Here is a 19,648-nt window from a genome sequence, read left to right on the forward strand (position 1 = left end):
GGTTCGATCCCTGATAGGGGAACTCAGATCCTGCATGCTACATGGCCAAAGAAAAAAAAGGGGGGGGGGGGCAGTTCTCCACCTGCGTTTTCTAACCCCCAAGTCTCCTTTTGCCTCTTCCAATGATACGTAGCAGGGCCCTGTGGGACTCCTGGGCACCAAGCCTTTCTGTGTCCCCCCATTTCTTGATTACAGGAAATAGCCTTCATTCAGCCTCCATGACCTTCCCTGGGTTCCAAGAAGCAGATTCAAGCAGTTGTTAATTAGGGGGAAGGAGGGGATGTGAGACCACGGAGAAACAGTCAAGAGAAACATTTGTGCAGCCTCGGGGCAAGGTCCCGGTTCCCCATCAAGGAATACATACAACTATCTCTGAGCTGTTTCGCAGATACTGAAACCCCTCCAGGTGGGAGAAGTTAACAGTTAACGATGATATGCTGCCCAAAAGCAGGTACACCCCAGACCAGTTGTAACTTGAAGGTTGATGACGCTGACTTCCACTTACCTCACTACCAACCAGTCAGAAGAAATGTCCATGAGCTGATCACAGCCTCTTTGAACCATTACTATAAAACTTCTCACTACCCTCTCCAAGGGGGCGGGGCGGGGGGGGGGCACAGTTTTGAGGGCATGAGCCCGCTGTGGCCCCCTTGGCCTGGCAAAGCAATAAAGCTATTCTTTTCTACTTCACTCAAAACTCTGTCTCCAAGATTTAATTCGGTACTGGGGTAGAGGCCAGATTCGGCTGCACTAGCTTTGAGTTATCTATTCTTTGTACTGTGAACGCTTCGTTAAACCCACATGGGTGAAAGCTCGACCCACAGAGCTATCTGTGCTTCCTAGATTAGACATTATTGTAGATAAAGAGAACTTTAAGTATTGAGTCTACTTTATTTTTATTATGGTAAAATACGCAACATTTTTAACCACTTTAACGTGTACGATTCAGTGGCATTGAAAACATGTTCAGAGCTATGCAACCCCATCACCACTATTTAGTTCGAAGACTTTCATCGCCCCAAACAAGATACCCCATATGCATCAAGCATTCATTCCCCATTTCCCCCTTCCCCAGTCCCTGGCCATCAATCACCTGCATTCTGTCTTGGTGGATTTATCTATTGGGCACATTTCACATATGTGGAATTATAAAACGTGGCCTTCTGTGTCTGGCTTCCTTCACTTAGCACAATATGTGAGTTTCATAGAGACTCTACTATTAAGTCTGTTCCATCTTAAACTGTGATGTCAAAAGTAAACCCCAGGCTTCCCTGGTGGCGCAGTGGTTGAGAGTCCGCCTGCCGATGCAGGGAACACGGGTTCGCGCCCCGGTCCGGGAAGATCCCACATGCTGCGGAGCGGCTGGGCCCGGGAGCCATGGCCGCTGAGCCTGCGCGTCCGGAGCCTGTGCTCCGCAAAGGGAGAGGCCACGACAGTGAGAGGCCCGCGAACCGCAAAAAAAAAAAAAAAGTGAACCCGAAGAATACACACGCTATGAGAAGTGACTGAATTGCTCAGGTCTATATGCTGGGGGGAAGAATTACATACGTATACACCAAATACCTAAGAATAAGTCTAGGATCATGCATCCGATCTCTCCCTTGAGAGCCACAAGTTTGTCCAAAAAATGTTGGGGTTAGGACTCCGCGTTTTCACTGCCAAGGGCGTGTGTTCAATCCCTGGTCAGGGAACTAAGATCCCACAAGCTGCGCCGTGTGGCGCACCCAAAAAAAAAAAGAAAGAAAAGAAAAGAAATCATCAGTAAATGGAGAAATAACATTCATGAGTTGGAAGGCTCTGTATTACAGTATCCGTTCTTTCCAAACTGTTCTACAGCTTCCACTGTAGGGGAGCAAAACCTGGTGCCCCAAAACGTCTCTGGAGCATGTGCATTACCTCGAGCTGAAAACAATGGAGACTCAGGAAGAAACTATGACTTTCCCCCTAACTTCCTAAAAAATTTTAGACAGAGGGTCTCTTCTTGGAATAGAGCTGCCACCAGAGGTATATGCAAAGAACACGAGCTAAGTGTGGCAGGGGAAACTCAGCAGGGCCTGGAGATCAGAGGCCACTCTACGTTCCTGCCTGGCCCAGCAAACACTTGTTTACCAAACATTTGCTTTTCCGTTTTCAGGTGAATTGCCTTTCTCCCCTTTGAAGTCCCAAACCGCTACCCACAACATCTCCTTTTGTCTTGAGAAATGGAATATTTCCTGCCATATCGGTAAACAAAGGATGTCACAGTCATCAGCGATTACAGCCACCAGCCACCAGTGAGCTGGTGAGCCCTGAGGGAACTCAGGAAGGAAACAAAGGATACCGGCCATCTAGCAGCCATCAGACTGCAGCCAGTCCCCACGGTGAGCCCTGAGGGAACTCAGGATGAGAAAACGCGGGATACTGACCTCAGCAGAGGTGCCTGTCAAAGGAATGGTTTCAGTGAGCCCAGACTCTTGCATCTTCCCATACATAGAAAAGTGCTAAGTGCCTTAACTAGAGATATCTGGTTGTCTTTTATTAACGGTAACCTTTTGTTCCTACCACCTGCCCTTTATTGCAAAACTCCTGTACATCCTAGCTCCCCCCTCGCCTCCTCAGAGCAGTTCTCTCAGGGTTACTTGAGACCCTGACTCCCAGGCTTTAAGTCCTCAGCAAATCCCCCAAATATAACATAACTCTCAACTTTTAGGTGGTGAAAATATTTTTTTAGTCGACAGTCTTTAGCTGAAGATGGTACTTAAGGTAAGGGTTTGGGCCATTATGGCCAGTTATGCAGTCTCCCTGACTCTCTCCCATTTATACATATGGTGTTAAGCAACTGTCAGATTTTTTTCTTGTTTATCAGTCCCAGGTCAATTCTTAGGCCAACCAGAAGAACCTAGAAGGGTGGAGGAACATTTCTTCCTCCCTGACATATTAAAACAAGATAAAACTCAATGGAAAGAAATCAAAAGATGTGGAAAAGGCACTTCAAAAAAGGAACAGCCAAATAGCCAATAAGCATATTGAAAGACCTTCAACCTCATTAGACTTCAGAGAAATGCAAATTAAGAACCTGATGAACAGAAAAAACGACACCCCCATCAGAATGGTTAAAATTAAAGACAGCACAAGCACTTCACACAATGAAGGACAACCCCTCTTACATGCTGGCACGAGTTAAACGGAGAAAACAGGGACTTCCCTGGTGGCCCAGTGGTTGAGAATCCGCCTGCCAATGCAGGGGGCACGGGTTCGAGCCCTGGTCCGGGAAGACCCCACGTGCCGCGGAGCAACTAAGCCCGCGCGCCACAACTACTGAGTCTGCGCTCTAGAGCCCAAGCTCTGCAACAAGAGAGAGACGCCCGGGCACCACAACGAAGAGTGGACCCCGCTCGCCGCAAATAGAGAAAGCCCACGCGCAGCAACGAAGACCCAACGCAGCCAAAAATAAATAAGTAGGCAAATTTAAATTGAGAAAACACCACTGCCAAACTTGCGGGTGGTTTTCGCTACAGCTAACTAATCAGTGCTGAGGTCTGCAAAAGATACACGCACATCTTTTCACAGAACCTTTATTCTTCATGTCCCCAAACTGTAGTTGTAAAAGAAACCATACAACGAGAACTCTGAGTTGATTCAATGTATATGAAGTTTACAACAAGCAAAACTAACGTGTGGTGGTAGTAGTCAGAAAAGAGGTTGCCTTTCCCAAACAGCTCAGAGAGAAGAGTAAACCTCCGCTGGAAAAGTTGTCTATTGACCTGGTAAGTGATTACACAGGAGTGTGACTACATACATGAACATACACTGATGTAATCTCTCATCAAGTATGATTAGCTAATTCAGTATGATAGTAAATATGTACAACCAGAGATTATATTTATACATATATAAATGCACACACGAAAAAATGTTTCAAAAGCTCAAGAGGAAGTTAGCATAGCTTTTTAACTGAGAAGTGACAGGATAAAAGACAAAATATGCCTACATAAGATGTTCACTTTATAAACATACCCCCTTTATCTGGATAATCTCCTCTACATTTTCTGTAATCCCTGTCTTTCTAAGGAGCCACTATGATAGTCAACATCTGAGTATTTACCATGTACAGGAACTATTATAAGCTCTTCTACAGATCGTATTCTTTTCTTCCAACCATCTTACTGGGTAAATTCTATTATCTATGCTTCATATGAGGAATCCGAGGCTTAGGGAAGTGGCTCTCAAAGTATGGCCCGCAGACCACAGCATCATCTGGGAACTCATGAAAATGCTGATTCTTCAGCCCTATCCCCAGCCCTACAAAATCAAAAACTCTGGAGGTGGGCCCAGAAAACCGTGTTTTAACAAAGCTTCCAGGTGATTATGATAAATGCTAGTTTTAGAATCACGGGCATAGGGAAACAAAGGCCCAAGTACTCACATTTGCTCAAGCTGAAGCCAAGATTATATCCAGGAGTTTAACTCAAGAACCTGTGCTCTCAACCACTGACACTTCCTCAATGGAACAAAAAGCTAATAAATAAAAAATCCTTACATCCTCGGGCATTAAATGGGCAACACTGGGGAAGATTCACAAAAAGAAAAACACTGTTAAGTAAGTACGTGGGGGGAATTACACCCAATTAGAAGATTTATTGTGAAAAATGTTTCAAATCACAACATATGATAAGAGCTCACAATTGTTATATTTAATATAAAAATGCTCATGCTAAAATGCCAAGTCATGGGCTTCCCTGGTGGCGCAGTGGTTGAGAGTCCACCTGCCGATGCAGGGGACACGGGTTTGTGCCCCGGTCCGGGAAGACCCCACATGCCGCGGAGCGGCTGGGCCCGTGAGCCATGGCCGCTGAGCCTGCGCGTCCGGAGCCTGTGCTCCGCAACGGGAGAGGCCACAACAGTGAGAGGCCCGCGTACCGCAAAAAAATAATAATAATAAAATAAAATAAAATGCTAAGTCAGAAGAGCGCAATAACTAAAAAGCGTCATCACACCTGTAACGTGCCAACTGAAGCAAGACAGACAATCACCTCAGCCATAAAAGTGCTGGAAGCATATACACCCCCAAAACCCAACGACTGTGTTTGAGTTTCCATGCCATGGATGATTTTATCCAGATATTGTCCCTTTATTTCAATGCTGCCTCTGATGAACATGCATTTGGTTTGGGGAAGAAAAAATGTTAAAGGGAAATGAGTCACCCAGATGATAGAAAGTCAAAGGGTAAACACGCCGCCTGTCATGTTTTCCAGTTGAGAGGAGGAGGAAGAAATTCCAGGAAGGTGGCGGGTGATGAGGTTAGAAGCCAGACTGAGTAGACTGGGACACACAGGAGTCACGGCGGCTTGGAGCCATATAGAGCTCTTCTTAGAAACCTGACAGGGAGAGTGAAAACCTACATTTCGGGTTTAAGAGCCCACAGGTGAAGGGAGGGGTGAAGGTCCTCGACAAGCACAGGGAGGGGGGCACGAAAGCTGCTGGAATTTTGGATCAGACGGTGACGAGGAAGAAGGCTTTTGCATACGAAGACGGAGCCCACAGCAGCTCAGCGTGAATGAAGCGGACCATTAAAACAGGCAGAAAGTCACCATCTCGTTCCAGCCTGGGCGCTGCTTACACATCAATAATGTGGTTCTCACGCAACTGAAGGACGACCAGTTAGGATCGCAGGTAACACCACGAACCGCTCGTTGACTGAACGAGGTAGCCCAGTACAGCAAAACCGCATTAGAGCCACGTGGGAAAACAAGGAAGGTAAATGCCCAAGACTAAAGGGTGCACAGAGGTAGTTAGCTCTCTGGACCCCCCAGGAGAGGGAGCATAATTCCTTGAAGGAGATACTGGGGGGAAACCCGAATGAAGTCAGAGAAGGAAACAAAAGAGGAATTTCTGGTTCCGTACGAATGGTTAAGGATGAACACGTACATGTGAGAACCCCCAGAGTGGAGAGTGACATAAACCTCTGGCTTCCTACCCTAACCCTGCTCAAGTAACTGGATAAGTCATTTAATTTCCAGTTCCCACTGCTAAGCCTGTTTGGCCAAGAGCCACACCTGAAACCATGCGATGCCAGGAATATAGTGGCTCCTTCCCTGAGTGAAGATGCCTTGTGACTACAGCGGCAGAGACTCTCCCGCTTAGGCCATTCTCTCTGCTCTTACCATCGTGAAAGCGGATTGTTCCCACCCAGACTGAATGGGTGACGGGAAAAGGGGGTAGTCCGTGACTCGGGTATATTCATAGGCAGATAAAAGCAGGACCTGAGAGGTAGCCTTGAAAAATGAATAACAAAATGAGTTGATGGAGTCAAACAGACTACAGGTGAATAGCTTTACCCTTAGCGGAAAGCAGTTCTTGGTTTTGGTGGGTTGTTCTTTTTTTTTGGCCGTGCCACGGGGCACGTGGGATCTTAGCTCGCAAACCAGGGATGGAAGCCGTGCCCCCTGCAGTGGAAGCTTAGAACCCTAACCACTGGACGCCAAGCAGTTCTTTATTTGAAATAGGTATGAGCAACGTAAGGGTGAAGACCAGTGCTGAGAAACTTAGGACCTGAGCTGGAACAAGCCTGAAAGGCTCCGCTGTGACAGCAAGATAAAAGCAAAGGCACTTGCTGAAAAGGAAGCGATATGCTGCCGCCTGGAACTATAGAATTGCTCAGGACTCCGCATCTAATTAGCAGCAGTACCCCTTGATGCTCTGTCGCCACAAGCATGTGGGGGGAAAAAGTACAAATTTATAAATTCATGACCACGTTGCTGTCCCCTACCCTTCATGACAGTGACACTTGCATCCGTCTTTTGAGATCAAGGAGTGATACCATCCCAAATTATAGATGCAAGACTGAGGCTCTGACACAGTAGTCCTCTGCTCGAAATTACAATGGGAATGCAAAGGTACCGCAGGTGGGCCTGAGGGATCCCTTTGGGGTGATGGAAACGTCCTGAAATTGGGTTATACTTATGGTTGCACAACTCTGTTGTAAGTCTGCTAAAAGTCGCTGTAGACTTAAAATGGGTGGGTTTTGCAAGATGGAAATCATACCCTAAAGAAACACTTAAAAATAGCATTGGGGGGGCTTCCCTGGTGGCGCAGGGGTTGGGAGTCCGCCTGCCGATGCAGGGAACACGGGGTCGTGCCCCGGGCCGGGAAGATCCCACATGCCGCGGAGCGGCTGGACCCATGGGCCGTGGCCGCTGAGCCTGCGCGTCCGGAGCCTGTGCTCCGCAGCGGGAGAGGCCACAACAGTGAGAGGTCCGCGTACCGCAAAAAAAAAACAAAACAAAAACAAAACAAAAATAGCATTGGGGGCTTCCCTGGTGGCGCAGTGGTTGGGAGTCCGCCTGCCGATGCAGGGAACACGGGGTCGTGCCCCGGTCCGGGAAGATCCCACATGCCGCGGAGCGGCTGGGCCCGTGAGCCATGGCCGCTGAGCCTGCGCGTCCGGAGCCTGTGCTCCGCAACGGGAGAGGCCACAGCAGTGAGAGGTCCGCGTGCCGCAAAAAAAAAAAGAAAAAAGTTACACATGAAATCATTGGCAGCTGTCCCCCCTCCAAATCTCGTCTCCTCCTTATAAAGAGAGAGCTCAACTTGAGGCCTGCAAACACCTTCTCAAAGCCTCACGCCGCCATTCAAGCTTGCAACATTCTGTGCTAGAGACTCCACCAATAATTGCCACTGAGTTAAGAGATCACACAGAGAAACAGGTACAACAATAGGTACTCACCTCCCTTCGGCTACGACTCAGTTGCAACCTGTGGGTTACCTCACGCAAAGCAAAACCTCCACCAAGACAAATTCTTCTACCAGCCCGCACTCTGCGATTGGCCCATGGGACCTGGCAGGAGGGCAGGACTTCCTGCCCAGGGTGAAGTGGCTCTCCTTATAATGGTCAACCGGTGGTTCTCAATCTTTAAAGTGAGACTCACATTGAAATTACCCAGGTCCAATCCTTGGTCATTCTACTTGAATTGGTCTGGGGTGGGCTTTAAGAAGCCAGAAGCCTTCAAAAGCCCCCCAGGTGATTCTGCTACTGACCAGGGTTCTTGACCTTCCCCAAGCAATAGAAATTGATCAGAGGCCAGACAAGAAATTCGTGCAAGGTTTTATTGGTGCACTTGCTGCAGCTGGGGGGAGAGAGAACAAACTTCACGTTCCCTTGCTGGCTTGCTCCCCAAGGCAGGGGGAGGGGGGTGAGCTCTCTCCTTATATGGGGAGAGGGTAGGGGTGTGTCCAGGCGGTCGGGCTGGAGGGGGTGCTTAGGTGGTTTGCCCACCCATGAGGTGGTGTTTTGTGCAGGGGGCATGCTCAGTACCCTGCTTTTGCTCCCAACCCCCTGTTTTTGCAATCAGAAATTGCAGTTGGTTTGTGGCCTTTTTGTATCTTACTGTTCATACATCGCTCCAGCTGTGCAGGCACGCAGTTATTTTTAGTCCCACGTAGTTTCTTTGTATTTTGTTGCTCGAGGAGTCCAGGTGCAAGCATTGCAGCAAAGGGTCCCAGGTCCCAGCCCATCTCAATTCTTGTAATTTTTTTAATTTTTAAAAATTGCTGTTTACTATCTTTTATTTATTTATTTTTAATTTTTGGCCTTACCACGCAGCGTGTGGGATCTTAGTTCCCCGACCAGGGATCGAATCCACGCCCCCTGCATTGGAAGGCAGATTCTTAACCACTGTACCACCAGGGGATTCCCCAGCCTGTCTCCATTCTAATGTGCAATCTCTCTCCCAGACCAACTAGGTCAGGTTTTTCAACCTTGGCACCTAGCAATATTTTGAGATGGATGATTCTTTGTTATGGGGAGCTGTCCTGTGCACGATAGGATGTTTAGCAACATCCCTGGTCTCCACCCACTAGATGCCAGTAGCACCATCCAGTTCTGACAACAAAAAATGTCTCCGAACTTTGTCAGATGTCCCCTGGGGAACAAAAATCACCCCTGGTTGAGAACCACTGACACAGGTGCAATTAGCTGACTCCATCACACCAAGGATATTGAAATGCATCCATATTCCATGTTAACTAAAATGTATCTATCACAATGGTCAAGTTCATTTGTTCTACAGTTGATGGTATTAGTTACTGTTGACATTTAAGTGTGCATCCATGTCACTTATTTTGTATCAATTCTTATAGGTATTAATTTTAACTCATTTTGCCTCCTTGAGAGCCAGTGTTTTTCAAGGAAAAAAATTTGAAAACCTGAGGACTCTCCAGGCTCTATGACTGGAAAATAGCCTGTGGCTTGTAATATCTTGTAAGAACCTATAATGGAATATAATCAGAAAAAAATAACTAAATCACTATGCTGTACACCGGAAACTAACAATATTTTAAATCAACTCTACTTCAATTTTTTTTTTTTTTTTTTTTTTTTTTTTTTGCGGTACCTGGGCCTCTCACTGTTGTGGCCTCTCCCGTTGCGGAGCACAGGCTCCGGACGCGCAGGCTCAGCGGCCATGGCTCACGGGACCAGCCGCTCCGCGGCATGTGGGATCTTCCCGGACCGGGGCACGAACCCATGTCCCCTGCAACGGCAGGCAGACTCTCAACCACTGCGCCACCAGGGAAGCCCCTACTTCAATTTTTTTAAACCATAAAATTTAGTGATGATAACATGTCACGTACATTCTAAGCCCATTGCATATATTATCTCATTCAATTCTCAAACAATAATGAGGCAGGTATTACTATTATCATAACTGTTTTGTACACCTGAAACAGAGAGTGTGAAAGGCAGTCAAAATCTAGAGCACATACTCTTTTTTTTTTCTTTTAATAAATTTATTTATTTTTGGCTGCGTTGGGTCTTTGCTGCTGCACACGGACTTTCTCTACTTGCCGCGAGTGGAGGCTACTCTTTGTTGAGGTGCGCGGGCTTCTTACTGCGGTGGCTTCTCTTGTTGCAGAGCACGGGCTCTAGGCACGTGGGCTTCGGTAGTTGCAGCACGTGGGCTCAGTAGTTGTGGCTCACGGGCTCTAGAGCACAGGTTCAGTAGTTGTAGAGCACGGGGCTTAGTTGCTCTGCAGCAAATGGGATCCTCCCGGACCAGGGATCCAATCTGTGTCCCCTGTATTGGCAGGCAGATTCTCAACCACTGCGCCACCAGGGAAGCCCTAGAGCACATACTCTTAACCAGGGGTCAGCAAACGTTTTCTGCAAAGCCAGATAGTAAATACTTTCAATTTTGCAGGAAATATATTATCCGTAGCAACTACTCAATTCTGCCATTGCAGAAAGAAAGCAGCCACAGACAATATATAGTGAATGGGCTGTGTTCCAATAAAACTTTATTGACAAAAACGAGTGGTGGGCCAGATTCAGCCACTGGCCACAGGTTGCTGGTCCTTGCTGTTGTCTGTTATTCTCAACTTTCTATTTTAAATTGGAGAAATAGAGGGAAAGGGTGAGGGACAGAGATGGGGAGAGGAAAGGAGTTAAAGGAATAAAGAAGACAGAAACGAGAATTAACTAATGTCAAGGACATTCTCCAGGTCACAGTAGGTTCTCTACATAATTAAACATGTGAAATCTCCACCACACATCTGTGAAAAGGACAATATTTCAACTATACTATTGAGAAATGAAGTCCAAAGACATTGCAGAGCTTGACAAAAGTCTCCGAACTATCAGGGCAGATAAACCCAGAACAGAAAGATATTAAAACCTCTCTCCAATAAAATTCTTCTCTAACAGTAGAAGGAGGTCATATCCTCCCAATGCTGCACACCAGGATTCATCAGACATTAGGGGGATCTTGTAGCCTTGGCTGATATATAAGTGACAGATACAGCTGTGTGATTTTAATCCAATGTTTATCATAGTTATTCTCAGTGAGACATTTGGTCGGATACACCTGGGATAGCTAGAAGTGGGAGTTACCGAGGGAGATTTTAAATTTCTGATTTTATTTCTTTGGTTTCCCTAGAAATATTTACATTTTGCTTTATTACATGAGTCTGCTTTTTTTCCGGCTTTATTGTGATATAATTGACAAAGAGAAATTTTATATATTTAAGGTGTACAGTGTGATATTTTGTTATACATTTACATTGTGAAATGACCACCGCCATCAAACTAACACATCCATCACCTCACACAGTGTGTGTGTGTGTGTGTGTGTGTGTGTGTGTATAAGAAGTGTTTTCTATTTTGCCCTGATTTGCTGAAACTGAAAGGTCTTTGGCCAGAGACGTTCTGGATATTTTTACTCAAAACATAGGAGAAAAACCTTGATAACTGTTGTCAACTTTTCTTTCTGTCTCCCTTGAAAATAAATTAAACTGTGTAATATTATGTTTGCCCTTATCAATCAGCCTAAGCCAATGGGAAGTGAAATCACATCTTGCTATGTGTCAACTTACTATTTATAAAAAGTACCTGGCACTTTGATGCTTCTATACACACACATACAACACAAACCCTGAAAATATACTTCTCCTTCACGGTGTAAAAAGTCACATTTCATCCTCTTTTCAAAACTCACACTTAGGGCTTCCCTGGTGGCGCAGTGGTTGAGAGTCCGCCTGCCGATGCAGGGGACGCGGGTTCGTGCCCCGGTCCGGGAAGATCCCACCTGCCGCGGAGGGGCTGGGCCCGTGAGCCATGGCCACTGAGCCTGCGCGTCCGGAGCCTGTGCTCCGCAACGGGAGAGGCCACAGCAGTGAGAGGCCCGCGTACCACAAAAAAAAAAAATTACTGATTATGTAATTACTCCCATTCCTTTCTCCCCTCAACCCCTGTCAACCAACCACTCTGTTTTCTATCTCTATGGATTTACATATTCTAGCCTTTAGCACAAACTTAGTTAGGACTTTGGACTTTTTTTCTAATATAAAGGCGAGCCACTGGCATGTTGGTTATAATTATTATTATATTCTAAGGGGAAAGAACAGAATGCCCCAAAGCCTGAAAGAACCAGGCATATCTCGAGAAACAAAAGGAGATTTTTCAGACTACAGCTTAAGATAGGGCTAGAGCAAGGGTTAGGTTTGGGGATAATCAAGAAAAAAAGCACAGAACTGATTCACTTTGCTGTACACCAGAAACTAACACAACATTGTACATCAACTATACGCCAGTTAAAAAAAAAAGAAAAGAAAAAAAAGCACGGGGTGTGCACGGGGGAAACGTGGGAGAGTTTTGTGCAAAGGATAGAAGAGGTCAGCTGTGAGAGGTGGGAATATTAGAAGTCGATCTGAAACTCGTATTAGGGAAGGTTGAAGAAAGAGATAAGTGTGATGGCCCAGGTGAGGTGACACAAGGTCCACAATGAGCAAGATATCAGTGAGGAGACTATGGCATCCACTAGATTCCTTCCATCCCAAACAAAGAGAGTCCTAGGACATCCAGCCAAATAGACACTGACTCAACTCCTTGATGGGGCACCGAGAAGAACATCCCCCGCCGCCGCCCTCCTTTTCCACAGCTGTAGGCTCTATCCTTTTACTCTCGCACTCCACACCAAGTCCCCTCCCCACTCCCATGACCTATCTCTTAGATACAACCAAGCCTTGGGATTCTAATGATGGGATCCTCAGTTACGATCATCTGGTCGACCCCCATCCTGACAACTGTGTGACTTCTGGGTCTGAGGGAGGGGTGGGAGCGGCCTGTGGACAGCTCTGACCCGGTGCATCAGGGGTTTCTTTCGGCTGTGCCAATCTTCTGCCAGAAGCCCCACCAGGAGTATTAGAATCACGGCCCCAAGGCATATCCGGACCAGATTGCTCTTAGTGTAATACTGGAAGGCAAGACCTGGAGGAACAAGAGAGACAGGAGCAGATGATAAAAGCCCATCTCCACAGGGGGCCCAAGTTCGATCTCCAGTCAGGGAACTAAGATCCGACATGCCGTGGGGCAACTAAGCCCACGTGTCACGACTACAGAGCCCACGCGCCCTGGAGCCCGAGTGACACAACTAGAGAGAGAAACCCTGCACGCCGCAACTAGAGAGAAGCCCTCGCACCACAATGAAAGAACCCGCATGCCTCAACAAAGACCCCGCGTGCCGCAGCTAAGACCTGACGCAACCCAAAAAAAAAGAAAAAAAATAAGTAAGTAAATAATCAGTTTTTTAATAAAGATCTCACATGCAGCAAAACAAAAAAGCCCTTCTCCAAGACCCACACGCATACTGGGTTTCTCATAGCCGTATCCCTCATCTGAGACTCTTGTTACTCCCGGCTAGCTAGGATGCCAGTCTCCTTTCTGGAAGGTTCCTCTCCTCCTCACCAAGGGTTAGGATTAGATAAGCCCAATTGTCTAAGTATCACCTCTTCCATACACCCCCTCGCAGGCCTCTGATACAGCCTCACCCCACACACAGACACTACCTGGTTATTTGGCTAACTGTGGATCAGGAGACGGTTTAACGGGTGGGGAGAGAGATGAAATTTATCGTTCTTTCTCTGACCTTTGAGAAGGTCACCTTCACACCTGATCCCTGCCCAGTTCGGAGCTCCACACGCTAACAGTCCCCCTCCACTTCATACTTTACACACCAGAACCCAAGATCACAGAGCTGCAGCTTCTGTGTAGGGAAAGCAGCCAGCTTTGGGTAAAGACATGGGACGGGGAAAGGAAGTTGGTCCAGAGAAGGACACTTGCTCACCAGTTGGAGGGTCTGACTCCTTTGGAAGGATGGTGATATTCCTAGAAGTTTCTGGGAAACAAAAAGGATAAGTGTAAAGGGGTGGAACCATCTCTTCTCCTACCCCTGCTTCTACCGCTATCCTGAACACATGCACTTGGGAGCTGGAATTCCAGGGTTATAAGAAGAGCATGAACTGTAGAGTCAGGGTGTTCCAATTTGAACCCCAGACCCATCACTTATTAGATGCAGGGGCTCAGGCAAACGACTTCACATGTATGAGTCAGTTTTCCCATCTGTCCTGAGAGTGACTGGGAACCCAGAAAGGTTTTGAACAGAGGGTGAAGGGGAATCTCATCAGGGTCTTAGAAAGACCCTGCTGGCATCAGGAACCTAAAAAAAGCTAGAGCTGTGTGGACGCAGTGGAGATATCTAACCTGTCCTCTGGGGATCTGTCAAAGGTTTTCCATCTTGGGGGAAATGGAGACTTTTTTCTGGGGAAGCCAAGGGCAAAGAGAATGGCAACATAAAGGAAGCATATTTGCACTGGACTGGAGGAATAAGAAAAATGTACTGTGTCCAGGTAACTATGATCTATTTGGAGCTGAAGCATGGGCTCTGCCTGGAAGCAATGGGAACGAGATTACACACATGGATCAGAGCCAAGTCAGAAGAGCAATGTGTAGGGACGAGCAATGGCCTTCCCATGATAGCCTTGGTGCCGCCATCTTGGAAAGAGCCACATTACCCAGAACACTCTTCTGCCCCCAAGCTCAGAGCCCATCTCCATCCCATCCTCATCTTCAAACCCAGGACTTTCCTGGGAAGAATCAGGTGGTTTTGAGAAGCAGATTAAAAGCCTACAGCCTGACACAGACGTAGAGAACAAATGTATGGACGCCAAGGTGGGAAGCGGGGGTGGGGTGGGATGAATTGGGAGAGGGGGATTGACATATATACACTACTGATACTGTGTATAAAATATATAACTAATGAGAACCTACTGTAGAGCACAGGGAACTCTACTCAGTGCTCTGTGGTGACCTAAATGGGAAGGAAATCCAAAAAAAGAGGGGATTATATGTATATGTACAGCTGATTCACTTTTCTGTACAGTAGAAACACAACATGGTAAAATTTTTAAAAATTAAAAGGAAAAAAAAAGCCTACAGCCTGAGATGATGGAAGAGAGCCCAATCCTCCAACTCCTTTCTGCTGGGCAGTGGGCGCCTGGCTACTCACCAGTGGTGGCAACTTCGTTCACGAGTGAGTGGTTCAGTTTCTTGGAGGCTTCTGAGAATTCTAAGCAAGAAGATTATAAGGAACCGGGTAATGCCAGGTTTGCCCAGTAAGTCCCTACTCTCCATACCCCTTCTCAGATATCCAGTCTCCCTGGAACCCATTTCTCTAACACACACTGCCCAGACACAGAGGAAAGACAAACTCAAAAAGCCCAAAATATACTGCCTTCTACTTCTGAGTGGCTTAATAAGAAATGAGGGGTCAGGTGTCATTTTGAGATGTCACAGCCTAGCATACTATTTCTTTCTTTTTTTTAGATTTATTTTATTTATTTATTTTTGGCTGCACTGGGTCTTTGTTGCTATGTGCGGGCTCTCTCTAGCTGCGGCGAGCGGGGACTACCCTTCGTTGCTGTGCGCGGGCTTCTCATTGCGGTGGCTTCTCTTGCTGTGGAGCACGAGCTCTAGAGCGCAGGCTCAGTAGTTGTGGCGCACGGGCTTAGTTGCTCCGCGGCATGTGAGATCTTCCCGGACCAGGGCTTGAACCCATGTTCCCTGCATTGGCAGGTGGATTCTTAACCACTCGCCACCAGGGAAGACCTAGCGTACTATTTCTTAAGACACAGGCTGACATCCGATACCGCCGGAAGCAGCTGAGATGCCATGAAAATTGGGAAGACCATGGCTCACACAAAAGATAGTGCAGTGGTTCTCAAAGTAGCATCCCCAGACCAGCAGCATCAGCAACCCCTGGGAACTTGAAAAGTATTGGACCCCACCCCAGACCCTCTGAATCAGAAACTCTACGGGTCTAGGAATCTGTCCTGTATAAGCTCTCTAGGTGATTCTCAAGCCCACTACAGTTTGAGAACCACTGATCAATGGAATCAGAGACTCAGAACTGGAGCCCAGGAATCTACAATTTTACAAGCCACCCTGCTTATTCTTCTACAGGTTAGACATCATAAACCATCCCCGAAAGGCTGGAGAGAGGAGGGGATAGTCACATCTATACATTTATTATACCTTCTTTACAAGCAGAAATAAGGAATTTTTAAAATAAAGCGAATCTGTGAAAGAGGCAAATGAAATGAACTGAGAAATCTAGACAAAGAGGAGAAAGAAAAGGGGGTCCATGTGCCTTATACCACGGAAACCAGGGTGAATCCTCCAGAACTTACCTGTCACAGAGGAAGGTGGTTCTGTAGGCAACCAGCTGGGGGTAAAAGAGGTCCCTGAGAAATCAGAAAAAGAAAAGAGAGAGAGTTCTGTGCTCTGTTAGGTATGGATCCGGAGCAAACCCAGTTTCCTCACCTGGAAAATAAAAATAAAGATGCTTCCATCATTGGACTGTCGTGGGTGTTAAATCGCATTTGAAAGGCACACCTAGCACATTCTGGGGCTGATTAATGACACTCCCTGCAGCTGCCTTCCCTGCTTCTCGAACCTCAGTGCTTTCCTTTCTTCTGGATCTCTGTGACCTGCCGTCTTACTTACCTGCCTTCCCTGGGAACAAACCGGGCTCTTGCCTCCTGGGTAGCAGGTGAGGAGACAGAAACTATGGGATACATCTGGGGAAGACAGGCATCCCATGTGGGGAGAAAAGGGAACTGCCGAAGGAATAAAACACAGCCCCGCTTTCCCCTCGCACCACCCTTGCTGCTTGCTTGTGGATTTTTTTTTTTTTTACCTCGACAAGTCACAAGGCATTATTCATAGTGTTAAAATTTCTTTTTTTTACATCTTTATTGGAGTATAATTGCTTTACAATGGTGTGTTAGTTTCTGCTTTATAACAAAGTGAATCAGCTATACATATACATATGTTCCCATATCTCTTCCCTCTAGCGTCTCCCTCCCTCCCACCCTCCCTATCCCCTCTAGGTGGTCACAAAGCACCGAGCTGATCTCCCTGTGCTATGCGGCTGCTTCCCACTAGCTATCTATTTTACGTTTGATAGTGTATATATGTCCATGCCACTCTTTCACTTTGTCCCAGCTTACCCTTCCCCCTCCCATATCCTCAAGTCCATTCTCTAGTAGGTCTGTGTCTTTATTCCTGTCTTACCCCTAGGTTCTTCATGACATTTTTTTCCCCTTAAATTCCATATATATGTGTTAGCATACGGTATTTGTCTTTCTCTTTCTGACTTACTTCACTCTGTATGACAGACTCTAGGTCCATCCACCTCATTACAAATAGCTCAATTTCGTTTCTTTTTATAGCTGAGTAATATTCCATTGTATATATGTGCCACATCTTCTTTATCCATTCATCCGATGATGGACACTAAAGTTGTTTCCATCTCCTGGCTATTGTAAACATAGCTGCAATGAACATTTTTTTCTTGGGAATTCCCTGGCAGTCCAGAGGTTAGGACTCTGTGCTTTCACTGCTGAGGGCATGGGTTCAATCCCTGGTTGGGGAACTAAGATCCCACAAGCTGCACAGCATGACCAAAAATTTTTTTAAAATAAAATTTAGGGCTTCCCTGGTGGCGCAGTGGTTAGGAGTCCGCCTGCCGATGCAGGGGATGCGGGTTCGTGTGCCGGTCCGGGAAGATCCCACATGCCGCGGAGCGGCTGGGCCCGTGAGCCATGGCCGCTGAGCCTGCGCGTCCAGAGCCTGTGCTCCGCAATGGGAGAGGCCACAACAGTGAGAGGCCCAGGTACCGCAAAAATAAATAAATAGATAAATAAATAAAATTTATTTTTCTTAGTGTGTATACCCAGAATAATGGCCTCCCAAATATGACAGTATCCTAATCCCCAGAACCAGTGACTGTGGCACCTTCCATGGCAAAAGGGACTTTGCAGATATGATTCAGAATCTTGGGCTGATTCGCAGCAACATGGATGGATCTAGAGATTGTCACACTGAGCGAAGTAAGCAGGACAGAGAAAGACAAACATCACAAGGTATCGCTCATATGTGGAATCTTAAAAAAAGGGTACAAATGAACTTATTTACAAAACAGAAATAGAGTCACAGACATAGAACACAAACTTATGGTTACCGGGGGAAAAGCGGGGGAGGGACAAATTGGGAGATTGGGATCGATGCCTACACCCTACTATGTACAAAACAGACAACAAATAAGGACCTACTGTATAGCACAGGGAGCTCTGCTCAGTACTCTGTAATGTGTGGGAAAAGAATCTTAAAAAGAGTGGATATACGTATATGTATACCTGAATCTCTTTGTCATACACCTGAAACTAACACAACATTGTTAATCAACTATACTCCAATATAAAATATAAAAAAAAATTTTTAAATAAAAATAAGGGACCTCCCTGGTGGTCCAGTGGTTAAGACTCCACACTCCCAATGCAGGGGGCGCAGATTCGATCCCTGCTCAGAGAACTAAGATCCCACACGCTGCATGGCCCGGCCTAAAAATAAATTAATTAATTAATAAAATAAAGTAGGGAATTCCCTGGTGGTCCAGGGGTCCATGCATCCACTGCAGGGGGGCACAGGTTTGATCCCTGGTCGGGGAACTAAAGCTCCCTCATGCCACGCAATGCGGCCAAAAAAAAAAAGGAAAAAGGAAGAAACAAAATTTTAAAGAATAAAAATAAAATAAAAGACTGCATATATGTATATGTATAACTGATTCACTTTGCCGTACACCTGAAACTAACACAACATTGTAACTCAACTATACTTCAATAAAAAATTTTTTGAAAAGAATCTTGGGCTGGGGAGATTACCCTGGACTACCTGGGTGGGGCCAATCACAAGGGTCCTTAAAAGCATAAGAGAGAGGCAGGAAGGAGGAAGAGTCAGAGACAGATTAGAAGATGCTATGTTGCTGACTTTGATGATGGAGCAATGGACCATGGAAGCCAAGAGACGTAGGCACCTCTAGAAGCTGGAAGAGGCACCAGAAACCTCCCCTTGAGTCTCCAGAAAGAAGGCTGGCTGACACCTTTGTTTTATCCCCGCAGGACCCCTTTTTGACTTCTGACCTCCAGAACTGTAAGGTAATAAATCTGTGATATTTTAAACCAGTGAATTCATGGTGATTTGTTACAGCAGCACTCAGACACTCATACACCCTCCAAAGCCTCTGTCTTCTCCTGCCCTCCCACTTTCTTCATGCCTATTGCTCCCTCCCCTTGGAGCTTCCACCAGGGCCTGTGAAGGCTGGGGGGAAAGGTTTGGTCTGCACCCCTAACCTGTGACCACGAGCTCCAGGGGGTCGCTGGGGGCCGACCACAGGTATGGAGATCTGCTGGAAAAGCTGTAGCATCGGTAGGTCCCACTGTGGGCAGCAGTCACCGTGGTGATGGGAAAATCAGCCTGGTACCACCTTTCAGGTGTCTTGTAGGGCCCAGTGTCCCCCTCCTTGTACAGAGCAAATTGGTCAAAACTATACTGGCTGTGACACCGTAGAGTTACGTCCACTCCTGGGGCCACTGCCGTGCTGGGCTGGGCTGAGAGCGAGGGCTTGGTGAAAACTCCTGGGAGAGAAGAAAACTCTGGTATTAAAGATGGTGGCCCCTGTGGAAAACAGTACGGAGGTTCCTTAGAAAACTAAAAATAGAATTACTATATGATCCATCAATCCCACGCCTGGGCATATAGCCGGACAAAACTCTAATTCAAAAAGATACATGCACCCCTATGTTCATAGCAGCATTACTCACAAAAGCCAAAGCATGGAAACAACCTAAATGTCCATCAACAGATGAATGGATAAAGAAGATGTGGTACATATATACAATGGAGTGCTACTCAGCCATAAAAAGGGATGAAATAATGCCATTTGCAGCAACCTGGATGTAACTAGAGATTATCATACTAAGTGAAGTAAGTCAGAAAGAG

At 46.5% G+C, this 19,648-nt stretch overlaps 1 protein-coding gene across 1 annotated transcript in view; it reads right to left on the reverse strand.

Moving 5' to 3' along the window:
- Positions 1 to 10,051: 10,051 nt before the first annotated feature.
- The window catches only part of GP6 (glycoprotein VI platelet), a 29,206-nt gene continuing 19,609 nt past the window's right edge, over positions 10,052 to 19,648 (reverse strand). Inside the window, 5 exon segments of the mRNA XM_024755187.1 lie at positions 10,052 to 12,739; positions 13,596 to 13,646; positions 14,817 to 14,876; positions 15,997 to 16,050; positions 19,000 to 19,284. Coding sequence (XP_024610955.1) covers positions 12,519 to 12,739; positions 13,596 to 13,646; positions 14,817 to 14,876; positions 15,997 to 16,050; positions 19,000 to 19,284 — 671 coding nt within the window. The 3' untranslated portion in view covers positions 10,052 to 12,518.

The sequence above is a fragment of the Neophocaena asiaeorientalis genome, unplaced genomic scaffold, assembly GCF_003031525.2.
Source record: "Neophocaena asiaeorientalis asiaeorientalis breed wild unplaced genomic scaffold, Neophocaena_asiaeorientalis_V1.1 scaffold694, whole genome shotgun sequence".
Lineage (NCBI taxonomy): Eukaryota > Metazoa > Chordata > Mammalia > Artiodactyla > Phocoenidae > Neophocaena > Neophocaena asiaeorientalis.